Source organism: Chelonia mydas, chromosome 4 (assembly GCF_015237465.2).
Source record: "Chelonia mydas isolate rCheMyd1 chromosome 4, rCheMyd1.pri.v2, whole genome shotgun sequence".
NCBI lineage: Eukaryota > Metazoa > Chordata > Testudines > Cheloniidae > Chelonia > Chelonia mydas.
Window position 1 is genome coordinate 120,145,741 of NC_057852.1, and position 13,761 is coordinate 120,159,501.

The 13,761-nt window shown below is 46.3% G+C and overlaps 1 protein-coding gene across 1 annotated transcript; it reads right to left on the reverse strand.

The window, feature by feature from the left end:
- Window positions 1–743: 743 nt before the first annotated feature.
- Window positions 744–5,794, reverse strand: ADRA2C (adrenoceptor alpha 2C). The gene has a single exon (XM_043544725.1). It carries the CDS (start codon window positions 4,937–4,939, stop codon window positions 3,635–3,637), a length of 1,305 nt encoding a protein of 434 aa, XP_043400660.1. The 5' UTR covers window positions 4,940–5,794; the 3' UTR covers window positions 744–3,634.
- Between the last annotated feature and the right edge of the window lie 7,967 nt (window positions 5,795–13,761).

Genomic DNA, 13,761 nt, shown 5'->3' on the forward strand with positions numbered 1-13,761 from the left:
GATAATTATTTACACAATCAACCGCATCTACTGAACAGATGCAATCTATGGAGAGGTTGCTCACACTGAGTAGCTCTTTCATCCACAGGTAGCTCCACTGAAGTCAATGAGATTACTAGTCAGTGTGAGTAAGGCTATCAGAATCTCACCCTCAGTCTTGATCGTGAACCTTAAAGATTGCATTAACTTCAATGGTCTTTGCATCAAATCCTAAATGGAGATCACACAGATTAATTAGGGGCCAGATTCTTATTTTAGATACTGATGTAAGGAATTGATGCTGCTAACCACCTGTGTATAAAGCCCATTGTAGCAAATGGAGGTTGATTCTGCAGTTCTCATTCAAGCAAAATGAATGAATTCCCTCCAAAGTGAATGGGAATTTTGCCTGAGTAAGGACTGCAGGGCTCTCATTCTAACCAGGTCTGTTTGATATCTGTGGTAGTAACTTACAATGCTGCAATAGTTACACTGGTCAGGAAACAGACTTTTTATAAACATCATATAAACTTCTCACACTAGACTGGAGGGGACTTTTCTGCAAAGTGAAAATGAACAAGTATAAGTCACTGGTCAGGTGCTTGTAGTTAAAATCATTATGGCTTTACAGGAACATTTAATTCCTATTGAATAACTGAGTGGGAACATTTTAACCAGCTCAGCAGATTTGATCAAAGATTCCTCTATGCAAAGCTAAAGGACACAAATCCCCTTTCAGTAGAAGCACAACTACAGGGTGAATTGTAAAGCTGTAAACTTTTTATGAAATATTAACACACAATATATTAACAGGCACATGCTGATCATCACAACAAGTGATAACAGAATACTGTACATAAAAAAATAAATTGGTTCCTATTGTAATTATTTGAAACATATTCAATAGTTACATTAAAAAAAACTTTCATAGAAATCCACTTTATTGACTGATTTGTAGGAAAATATACTTACAAATGGACTTATGCGGTACATCTTTAAGCCAGTCAGGGTGAAGATTAGTCTATGTATCAGTCAAAAGAAAAAAATTAATATTCTTTGGGGGAGTTCAGTCAAATGAGTAATTGTAAATAAAGGTAAAATAAAACCACAGGGAAATGCCCTGCTTTCAAGTGCATTGCTGTACAGATCAGATGGTCAGCATCTGCAGAAATCTTTCCTTATTCAGTTATGTAAAAGCAAAAAAACAGAAAATAGCAGCCTTGTGTGTGCACTGTTACATGTTCCAAGCAATTAAAATGATTTTATGGCAAAGAAATTACTTTTAAGGCATATGTCCTCTGTTCCATCCATACTTCGCCCCCACTCAAATTTAACTGTCAACCATCTTTTCTCTTTCAGACTCCGTCTGTTTTTACAAAGAAAAACACAGGGAAATGACTGTTTACGGCACGCCAATCTGATTTAAAAATTAGGAGTGCAACAGTGAAATGTGTCTGCAGAGTGAGAAGCCACTCCAACCTGAGCACCCAGTGACAAATACAAACCTTTCTGGTGGTGAGAATGGATATTTTAATGAAGATTTCCAGCATTTCCGAGGTAGCATATTTACCATGTGTTGCTTTGGTTGTTCTGACAATTATATAGTTTATTGACTTATTTAGCCCCACACTGCCATCTCATGCTGCCCTCAAACTACCTGAGTTTGCCTCACCTCCCCTTTATGCCATTTTAAAATGAATTCTCCATTTTACAGAAGGGAAAATGGCTTATATTTTTCTCATCTCCGCCACTTCCATTATTTTCTAATATTAGCAGCCTTGTGTGTGCACTGCATCAAGACGGCTGCTTTCATCTAACCATCAGCAGTTTGCAAAGATGGGACAGCCCTTCAAAACAAGGCTTAATGCCTCTTCTTTCAGAGTGTGAACATTTAAACCAAGTTTGAATCTTTTCATCACTTGAATCCTTATTTCCCCCAAAAGGCTATAGGTTAAAGAGCCTGAATTTGAAAATGTCCCAATTTGGTTTTCAGCTGAACCATTCAAACTCAGTGGGCCACAAGCTGTAGTCTTTACTTAGGCAAAATGCCATTTGAGTTAGTCCCGAAGGGAAACAGTCTATTAAATCTACACCTAAACCTGAACCACTGAAGACCTGCATCTATGCCGTCTAAGTGAACGGAGCAGTAATAATATAAAGCAGATAAAACAGCCTAAGTTACTGGTTTATCATTTCTGACATAGGGATCCCAAGGAAAGAGGGTCTGTTGACACCTTCCTGTAAAACAGCCAGCAAGGAAGTGGATATCTCATGAATCAAAGCTATAGATTTGATTTGGATGCTTCAAGGTGCCTGCCGTATTAGATTAGATCTCCTTCCATTTCAGGGAGTTGTTTACTAGGGAAAGGTTTATGTGGCAGATGCCAAATCCTACTGCCTATAGAGGGAATGATGTGCATAATAAGACAGAGCAGAATTTCCTCCCTCAGACAGACGCACCTTGCAGCAGTACAGTTGGAGAGGGACTGTTCGATTCTTTAAATGTTGGCTGAGTCTTACAGGCAATTGGAAATCTGTTGATGAATACACAGATGCCATCCTGTTTCTCATCCTACCCATCAGCAGTTATGGGATTTCATAAATCCCTGGGGGGAGGGGGAGTGTTTGTTTTAATCATTGCTCAAAACACAAATTCAGACTCAAACTATAAGTGCAAATAGAAAAATGAGAGATTAATATTAAAGGATTGGAACAGCCATCCATCCACAGAAATGTGTTCTTGTATCTCAGTGATCATCAGCTGCTTTTGTTTCTCATTTTAAAAAGTAAATCTAATGGGTTTAATTTGCCCTAAGATTGTAAATGTGAAGGATTTAAAGCATCTGTGGTGTGGGGATTGCTGTTCCTTTGAACAGCTGCACAGCAGGGTGCCGTCAACTGCACATGTGAGAATGAGACCAGAACCCAAACTCAGCCCCTGAGACTAGCCCCTTTGAGGGGTATTGAGGGAGAGAGGAAGAGAAACTCTCAGGGGTATATGCAAAGGGCCACTAGAGGGCAGAAAGCCCCCAAGTACCTGTTTTCACTTAAGCCCTATGTAAAACCACAATTGAGAAGGGTTTAGAGTACAAAGGTTTATTTAGAAAAGAGTTTGGATTGTTCTTTAGAATTTTTTTTGGCAAACACTTAAATCCTTTCAGACTATCAAAGACTATCAGTGGCTATTACTTGGCATCTTCTTTCTCACTTGTCCCCCACCTCACCAGTAAAACCTGGTTTCTTCCTGGAATGAGTCCAGCACAAGTCCCAGCTTCTCTAACTGCTAATAAACACCTGCTAATAAATCTCCCACTCCACCACCAATCCATCCCTCCCTCTCCCCATCTTTGATTGGCTTCTAGACCTCAGAGACCTTTACAGTGGTCATCATGCCTGAACATAATGTCCCACCCTCTTCTTTATGGTTCCCCTCCTCCCCTCCAAGGTCAAAATGCAAATTCATCTCCCCTCCCCTCCGTCATTTATCCCTCTTTACTCAAACACTGGTTCCCCCACCCCCACTTCACTCCATTCCAAGGTCAGTGAACTCACACCCTTACTCACATCCCCCACTTCTTCACTACTCTACTCCAGCACTCAGGCCCCTCTCCTCTCCACTCCAAGGTCAGTGCAGACCCTTCCCCTCCACTCCAGCTCAGTGCAAAAAATTCTTCTTCTTCTTCTTGAAGAGGATGTGTTTGAAAGACCTGCGGAAGTCCTGGTTGAAGATTGTGTAGATGACCGGGTTGAGGGAACTATTGCAGTACCCGATCCAGAAGAAGAACTTGAAGAGAGTCTCAGGGACCTCACATGCCTTCCGGCAGATGCCATAGAGGCTGTAGCTGAAGAAGAAGGGGAACCAGCACACCACAAAGACCCCCATGACCACAGCCAGCACAAAAGTGAAGCGTTTCTCCCGGGCCTGGGTGACCTTCTTACGGCAGACGCTGCTGCGCTTCCTGCGGCGGTGAGAGGAGAAGAGATCCCTGGAGCGATTGCTGGAGCGCTTGGAGGAGTAGGAATATGAGAAGGACTGGCTCTTACTGCTTTTGCGGGGGTGCTCATCCCGGCTCCGCCTCCGCCTGCTCTCTGAGGTGCTGCTCTCCTCCAGCTCAATGTCCTCCAGCTCTGAGGCTTTGCGCCACTGGTGCACCGAGTAATGTCCATTCTCCCCTGGCTGCATCCTCAGTGACGTGCAGCCCCGAGGAGCCCGGCTCAGCCCATTCTCAGACAGGGAAGAGCCCTCAGGCACCGTGCGCTTCTCAGAAAGGGTCCTGGTCCTCAGCTTGGCCACCCGGTAGATGCGGACATAAACCAGCACCATGATCAGGCAGGGGGCAAAGAAGGAGCCAATGCATGAAGAGAGGATGTACCAGGTTTCATCATTGAGTTTGCACAGGGGGAAAAGGTCCCCCTCGGGGTCTCGGTACACGGAGATCAAGGGGGGGAAGGAGATAACAGCTGAGATGAGCCAGACAGTGAGGATGATCCCCTTGATCCTCCGTGGGGTCCGTTTGAGGTTGTACTCCACCGCCTGGGTGACAGACCAATACCTGTCCAGGCTGATGGCGCACAGGTGCACTATGGAGGATGTGCAGAACAGCACATCCAGCGCCAGGTAAATGTTGCACCACGCTTTGCCGAAGTACCAGTAGTCCATGATCTCGTTGGCCAAGGAGAAAGGCATGACCAAGGTGGCCACCAGGATGTCAGCGCTGGCCAAGGACACCAGGAAGAGGTTCTGCGGGGCTCGCAGCGCCTTGCTGGTCAGCACGGCGATCACCACCAGCACGTTGCCCACGATGGTGAAGACGATCAGGAAACCCACCACAGCTGCCAAACTGGCCACAGCCCCAGGGGAGTAGTGGGAGGGAGGCTGCTGCAGGGGCGAAGAGGAGGGGAAGGCAAGGGAGCCATTGGGGGTGCCAACACTGATGTTCATCAGCACCAGCAGATCCATAGTGGGAGAGGGAGGGTCCTATTCAGCCATGGGGGCCAACCTCCCAGCCCCGGAGACCAAGCCACTGGGGCTGCCTCTCCAAGTTGGTGCCTTCATCCCCACCAGGGGGGAGGAGGCTGCTTCCTTCTGTCACACAGCCAGCTGGAGAGCGGGGCTCCCCCTCCGCCCCCCCAAACAAAATATCCTGCCCCCTCCCCCGGCTGCAGGCTTTCCTCCTTGCTAAGTACCCAGGCACATGGCCGAGCCCAGGAACGGCCGGCACCGGGCGGGCTCTGCCTTCCCCCTGCTCCTGGAATCCTGCCGGGGCGGGCAGCGGAGGTCAGGAGGCGCCCAGGGGTGCAGGTTACCCCCCCTCCGCGCCGCTCTCCCGGGTCAGGAGGGAGCCAGCACCGCGGAGTGGCGAGTGCCCCTTGCGCGGAGAGCTCCGAGGCGGCGGCGGCGGCGGCTGCAATCCCATTCGGCGGCGCCTCCTCCGTTCGCCCCGCGCCGGAGCGAGCTCGGCGCGAAGCCGCAGCTGCCCGCTCGCTCCGCTGTAATCTCACACGCGGCTCCCCATCAGCTGCCTGCCCGGGCGATCTGAGCATGCTCCGTCCCAGCCCCGAAGCAGCCGCTGCCTGAAGCCCGCGCCCGCCCCTCGCTCGCTGGCTGCTACAGGCTGCAGCCCCCGAAGCCGGCTGGCAGCGCGCCCTCCTCTGCTGCCTGGTCGCGCCCAGGCGCCGCTCCGCCGCCCGGGGCTGCCGCCGGGGAAGGGAGCGACACGCGGCGGCTGCGATCCGGCGGCCGCTCCATCGCGTTAGCGCGGACCCGCCTTGGGTTGGCTTTTGTTTGGGTTCCCCCCACCCCCCAATACTCCCGCCTCACTCTGCAGCCAGCGTTGCCGCCCCTCGGCGCCCCGCCATGGGGGGGATGCAGTGGCTAGAGTCTGTCCTCCTGGCGCCGTTTCCCAGCCAGCCCTCGCTGCTATATTGTCTTTTCTGGTCACAGCACTAACTTTGCGGGTTGATCGCGCCCCGCACACCGCCGTGTGAAGCGGCAGGTCAATGCTGTGCCCGCTAGAGGCCGCCCTGACAGTGCCCGTCCCACCGCAGCTCGGGGTAGGAAGCCCAGCGGGAGATGAAGCGGACCACAGCGGCGTTTCATCTCCCAGCTGTGTGTTCTGTGAGTAACGGGGACGGCGCTGGCAGTTTGTGGGACCTTGCCAAGGGGTGCGGGGGGGTTGAATTTCTTGATTTTTATTTATCGGGATTTCGTTTTAAATCTTGTAAATCTAGCATGCTGCTTCCCTCTCAAAAAACAGAGTCTGGCTCTCCCTCTGCACTCTAGCTGGAATGGATTGGAAAGGTGGTTTATAACTGATCTTTAAAAATGCATTGTGTTTGCGTTTAGATCTGCAGATCAGCTTGAAATACACAGATCGGATTGTGAGGTGCACCTGTATAGGTGGAATTAAGGTGGAATACTCTTCTAGAGCCTGGTCTTCCTATTTAAGGCAAAACTCCAGCTGGTTTTGATGGGAGCAGGATTGGGCGCTTAATGAGCTGAAAGGGCTTTTTAAGTTTAGGAAATAAGTCTTGTTCTCTGGAAGAACTCAGTGGCACAGGAGACTATTATTAATCTCTGGTATCTGGGGACCAGGTTCAGAACCTGATGTTCCCTTGTGGTCATTTCTTGTGACAAGCCAAAGGCTATAACAGGGCATGTTGAGCTGTTTTCTTCTCTCAGACCCCAGACCTTGGCACCTGTCCAGAAGAGGTGAGCTAATAACATAAGCACAACCGCAACAAATATGTTACTACTTCTTCTTCTGAACATCCCGTCTTCTCTGAGTCTGTCTTTTCGATTACAAGTTCTTGGGGCAGTGTCTCTCTCTCTCTCAGTGCTGAAAACCAGTGCTTTAGTAATTGAAATTGCTGTGTGCTTTAGTGAAGCAGTGAATTTGCCAATGCTTTAATAATAATAATAATTTTGCTCGCACGGTTAGTCACACAGATTTCAGGTGAGCTGGCCTTGGAATTCAGTGTCCACTCCCGTTAGTGTCAGTGGGGGCTCTGAATTTAGAGCAACATATGGCTTTTAAGATTGAGCTTTTGTTGACAGAGCTGAATGGAGATGTTTGTGTATTACCAGCAAGTACTATGCTTGCTCCTTGTAGCCTGTTTAATAATCCTTCACGCTCATGAGCACCAAAGGCACATTGGAATAATGTAAACAGTAAGGATACGTTTGATGCTAACAGGAGTGGCTTTTATTGTCTATAGCTTAGTTACTTTATAAAGGATTGAGTCAACAATGATCAGATACGATATTGCTTGATTAACTGCTAACGACATCCCCATTTTCCATATTACAACTTTAAAAAATGCAAAACAAATATATGCAATATAACAATCTCTGCCTTGTGAAAATTAGGGAAAAGCTGAATATCTTTGAAACAAATGTTGTCACAATGATGGCTTTTTACATATTTAAGGCTTCTAGAGCATAGTAATGTAGGGCTGGCAGGGACCACATGGGGTCATCCAGTCTAACCCCACATGCTGAGGCAGGAAAAAGTAAATGTTAATTTAGGGAAATTTTCTTGATTTTTTTTTTCATTTCTTCTCATACTCAAAATTTAAATGCTATGATCAGATTTTTTGGTCTGACCCAGCTGACTTTGGCACAGGACCAGTGTTGTGATGAGGGCAAAGATGACTTGCCCACCTTTGTGTCTCCTGGATCAAGCTATGGAATGGTCCGTTCTCTAGTGTAAGTTAGAGTAGCCTTTAGACTACTCTAATTACACCCAGCTGTACACAGCTCCAAAGGGATGTTCTTCCAGCTGGGGATAGCCAACTGCAGAGGAAATGCCACTGGACCAGGGGCCAGGATCTTGCTCTGAGCCTTTTATAGTATTTTTTGTCTATGTGTAGGACATTGGGCTCTGATATTTCCTCTTCTGAAAAATTCATTTCAGGATTGTGGAAAAAACCTGGGTTGATGGCAGTGGTGCATGACATCCACCAAAGAAATGCAGTATTGGTAGTGCCGATTCCCCAGTGCCAAACCAATATGCCTCAATTGTTACCTGGAAGGAGCCACTCTCGGACCAAGCAGGTATTTCAGTAACTCCACCCACGAGTCAGTCCTTGGCTGTGCTCTTCAAAGCCAAATCTCAAAGGTACCAATTAGTGTCAAATCCTAAGAGCCATATCAACCCACCCCAAATCTTCAAATCCTCACCCCACTCAGAAAGGTAGTCTTGCTGACTTCAGAGGACTAATTATATAAATAAGGCAAGCAAGCTGGATCTGAACCATTTGGTTTAGAATTTGGTGAATACATACATGCTGAATAAGTTCAATAAACAGTACAAACCTACTCGTGTACGGAGACCTTGCAAACGAGTGGTAAAGATACTACCATATGCTGTTGACTTTGTTTGCTATTTCCCTCCCCCACCCCGCCCACCCCCCACAATCTGTTTGGGCCCTGTTTGAAATCTTTGATAGACTTCAGTATATCTCTGTAGCTAAGAAAGGATGGTTTGGTGGTTAGGGGACTGGTCTAGCACTCAGGAGACCTGGGTTTAATTGTCTATTCTAGCACCAACTTCTTGTGTACCCTGGGACAAGTCACTTAGTCTCTTTGTGCCTGGGTTCCTATCTGTAAAATGGAGGTAATGGTACTTCCTTGCCTTACAAGAGTATTATGAGGATAAATGCATTAAAGATTCTGAAGGACTCAGCTACTATGGTAATGGGGATATATAAGTACCTAAAACAGAGTGTATTGTTGGTTCATTTTTTTAACTCAAATTATTATGTGAACGCTCGCTGCCCACTTTAAAAAAAAATACCTGGCAACAAAATTCAAAAACTGAAAGTTATCATAAAATGAATGAAAAGTAAAATCATTGATTCATGCTTAAAGTATAACTTCATATTTTGGGACCATCAAGCCAAGAAATGTTGAGAGGATTATAAAACAGCTTGCAGCAAATTTGTTTCTTTCATTTGATCTGAAGAGAATGAAAACACATCTAAGAGAACAAAACTAAACAAGAAAACACAACAAATACGACATTATAGGGAACTTAGCCCCTGCTTCACCAAAGTGCTTAAGTACATGCTTAATTCTAATCGCATTGAGTAGTCTCGTTGACTTCAGTAAGAACTACTTGTGCTTAATTTTAAGCATGTGCTTAAGCGCCTTGCTGAATTAGGGCCATACATAGTTATGGTTCAGTCCTGGAAGGTACTGCACACTCGTGCAGAGTGTGTAACTTACCAACGTGCTTAGCACAGTGCAACACTCGGGTTTCAGATGGAGTGGAAGGTGTTCAGCACTAAAGCTGGTTGGGACTTTTCCAGTGAACTGCTTTTTTGTCAGAAAATGCTGATTCATGTAACCAAAATTGTTTGCAGGTATGAGCTGGTTTTGACAATTTTTTTGTCTTTTGAAACAAGTTTTGAACCATCAAATCATTTTGTTTGGGCATTTTCAAAATGGAAAATTCTGGTTTTTCCAGTTGAAAATGACTTTTTGTTTCCAAATTAAAGCTAATTATAGTAAATAATTAAAATGTTCAAAATTGAAATGAAACACTTTGAAATTATCAAAGTATTTTGACTGACCTGAGCCAATCTTTTTTCCAGATTTTTGTTTCACAAATATTTTCATGATTTTGACTCTTTGTCCCATTCAGGATGGGAAATTTTTTTTGACATCTTGAAAATATTCACAGGATGGAAAAACAGATTACCCCTCTGCTCTCCCTAGCCCCTCACAGGAGCAATCAGCATCTAGTAGGAAGGAGCCTTTAAGGTCTGATTTTCAAAACAGGCATGCTCCCTAAATAGGAGGTCAGCAAAAGCACTGGGTGCCCAGCACCTCTGAAAAATTCAGACCCTTAGGGATTATATCAAGGGGTCCCATTGGCACTGCTGCAAGTAAGATTCAAGGTTCCCATTTTAATTGCCTGTTCTCATGGATCCAGGGTTTTGATCTAAGGCTCTGGATACTCTAGAGAGCTTATAGCAGGGCAGCTGCAAGCTTTCTAGTGTAGCCACACTAAACTGACAGGAGAGAGTTCTCCCATCAGCTTAATTAATCCATCCTCTACAAGGGGCAGTGTCAAGGTTCCTTCCCCACTCTGAACTCTAGGGTACAGATGTGGGGACCTGCATGAAAACCTCCTAAGCTTACTTTTACCAGCTTAGGTTAAAACTTCCCCAAGGTACAAACTATTTTACCCTCTGCCCTTGGACTTCCACTGCCACCACCAAACTTTATCTGGGTTCCTGAGAAAACGTTGTTCGGAAACGTCTTTCCCCCCAAAAATCCTCCCAACCCTTGCACCCCACTTCCTGGGGAAGGTTTGGTAAAAATCCTCACCAATTTGCATAGGTGTCCACAGACCCAAACCCTTGGATCTTAGAACAATGAAAAAGCATTCAGTTTTCTTACAAGAAGACTTTTAATAGAAGTAAAACAGAATCACCTCTGTAAAATCAGGATGGTAAATACCTTACAGGGTAATTAGATTCAAAACATAGAGAATCCCTCTAGGCAAAACCTTAAGTTACCAAAAAGACACACAGACAGGAATATTCATTCTATTCAGCACAGCTATTTTCTCAGCCATTTAAATAAATCATAATCTAACGCATATCTAGCTAGATTACTTACTAAATTCTAAGATTCCATTCCTGTTCTGTCCCCGGCAAAAGCATCACACAGACCCTTTGTTTTTCTCCCTCCTCCCAGCTTTTGAAAGTATCTTGTCTCCTCATTGGTCATTTTGGTCAGGTGCCAGCGAGGTTACCTTTAGCTTCTTAACCCTTTACAGGTGAAAGGATTTTTCCTCTGGCCAGGAGGGATTTTAAAGGTGATTACCCTTCCCTTTATATTTGACACGCCCCCCAAATCTCAGCTAAGGTGAAACGCTGGCTGGGATTTCTTCCTGGAGCTTTAGGGAAAACAGAGTTAATAAGACACATGCACCTCTAAATATACTACCAAGTACATAAAGCCTAACAATATTTTCCACATCTCAAGGACGATTTTAACCATTTGATTCTGGGAAACTTTCATGGGAGAGTGCATCAGCCACTTTGTTAGAAGCTCCTGAGATGTGTTGGATCTCGAAATCAAAATCTTGGAGAGCTAAACTCCACCGCATAAGTTTTTTGTTATTTCCCGTGGCAGTATGAAGCCACCGTAGTGCAGCATGGTCTGTTTGCAGGTGGAAACGCCGTCCCCAAACATATGGGCATAGCTTTTCCAGAGTGTAGACAATGGCGTAACGTTCTTTTTCACTGACTGACCAGTTGCTTTCCCTCTCAGACAGCTTCTTGCTGAGAAACACTACAGGGTGGAATTCTTGATCCGATCCTTTCTGCATTAAAACTGCTCCCACACCACGCTCGGATGCGTCTGTGGTTACTAGGAACGGTTTGTCAAAGTCTGGGGCCCTTAGCACAGGGTCAGACCTGAGTGTCGCTTTAAGCTGGTTAAAGGCCTTCTGACATTCTTCGGTCCACTGAACGGCATTTGGCTGTCTCTTTTTGGTTAGGTCTGTCAGTGGGGCGGCGATTTGGCTGTATTGCGGTACAAATCGTCTGTAATAACCGGCCAAGCCTAAGAAGGATTGAACCTGTTTCTTTGATTTTGGGACAGGCCACTTTTGGATAGCATCCACTTTGGCCTGTAGGAGGTTGATAGTTCCTTGACCCACCTGGTGTCCAAGGTAAGTCACTCTGTTTAGGCCTATTTGACACTTCTTAGCCTTAACAGTTAGTCCTGCCTCCCTTATGCGCTCAAAGACTTTTTGTAGATGTTCCAGGTGTTCTGCCCAGGAATCCGAAAATATGGCCACATCGTCAAGGTAGGCGACTGCATATTCTCCTAATCCCGCTAGGAAACCATCTACAAGTTTTTGGAAGGTGGCGGGTGCATTTCGCAGCCCGAAAGGGAGTACATTAAATTCATACAGCCCAACATGTGTGGTGAAGGCTGACCTTTCCTTGGCGGATTCATCTAGCGATACCTGCCAGTACCCCTTGGTTAAATCCAAGGTAGAGATGAATTGGACCCATCCCAGTTTCTCTAATAGTTCATCTGTGCGTGGCATTGGATAGTTGTCTGGGCGAGTTACAGCATTTACAGCGAGTTACAGCATTATAGCTTACGGTAGTCCACGCAAAAACGTATCTCCCCATCTGGTTTGGGAACTAGAACCACTGGAGATGCCCATGCACTTCCAGAGGGGTGGATTACACCCATCTGTAACATATCCTGGATCTCCCGTTCTATAGCAGTTTTATCTTGAGGAGACACCCGGTGAGATCGGACTTTAATTGGGTGAGCATTACCTGTGTCAATGGAGTGGTATGCCCGTTCAGTCAGTCCTGGGGTGGCTGAGAACGTCGGCACGTAGCTAGTGCACAGCTCCTTGATCTGCTGTCGCTGCATACGCCCAAGGGTCATGGAGAGGTTCACCTCTTCCACACCACCAGCACTTTTCCCTTCGTAGTAGACACCTTCGGGCCACTCGGCGGCATCTCCTCCCTGGGCTGTAAACTGACAAACCTTTAATTCTCTGGAATAAAAGGGCTTTAGAGAATTAATATGGTACACCTTAGGCTTTCGGTTGGAGGTGGGGAATGCTATGAGATAATTAACAGCTCCCAGGCACTCCTGGACCGTGAATGGCCCTTCCCATTTTATGGGCCTGGAGCGCCTTTAAGACCATGACCTGGTCCCCTACTTTGAAGGAACGCTGTCTGGCATGTTTATCGTACCAGGCTTTTTGCTCTTTTTGAGCATCCTGTAAGTTTTCTTTAGCAAGGGCTAAAGAGGTTCGGAGGGTGTTTTGTAGGTTGGTTACAAAGTCTAGAATGTTAGTTCCTGGAGAAGGTGTAAATCCCTCCCATTGCTGCTTCACCAACTGTAATGGCCCTTTAACCTCACGGCCATGTACAAGTTCAAATGGGGAAAACCCTAAACTGGGGTGTGGTACAGCTCTGTAGGCAAACAGCAACTGCTGCAACACTAGGTCCCAATCATTGGAGTGCTCATTTATGAATTTACCTATCATGGCCCCCAAAGTTCCATTAAACTTCTCCATCATGCCATTTGTTTGATGGTGGTAAGGAATGGCAACCAAGTGATTTACCCCATGAGCTTCCCAAAGGTTTTCCATAGTTCCTGCCAGGAAATTAGTCCCTGCATCTGTAAGGATGTCGGAGGGCCAACCTACCCCGGCAAAAATGTCTGCTAGTGCCTGGCACACACTTTTAGCCCTAGTGTTGCTTAGAGCTACTGCTTCTGACCATCGGGTGGCAAAATCCATGAAAGTCAGTATGTACTGCTTTCCTCTGGGTGTCTTTTTTGGAAAAGGACCCAGAATATCCACAGCTACTCACTGAAATGGAACTTCAATGATGGGGAGTGGCTGGAGAGGGGCTTTGACCTGGTCTTGGGGTTTTCCCACTCTTTTTGGCATACTTCACAAGACTGGACATAGGTAGAAACATCCTTGCCCATTCCCTCCCAGTGGAGTGACCCCCCCAACCGGTCTTTGGTCCCGTTCACCGCAGCATGGCCACTAGGGTGATCATGGGCTAAGCTCAAGAGCTTGGCCCGGTATTTAGTTGGAACTGCCAACTGTCTCTGAGGATGCCAGTCTTCCTGGTGTCCACCAGAAAGAGTTTCCTTGTATAAAATTCCTCTTTCTACAACAAACCTGGATCAATTAGAAGAGCTGAGAGGCGGTGGGTTGCTCCGTGCCACCGTCCAAGCTCTCTGGAGGCTTTCATCTGCTTCCTGTTCGGTCTGGA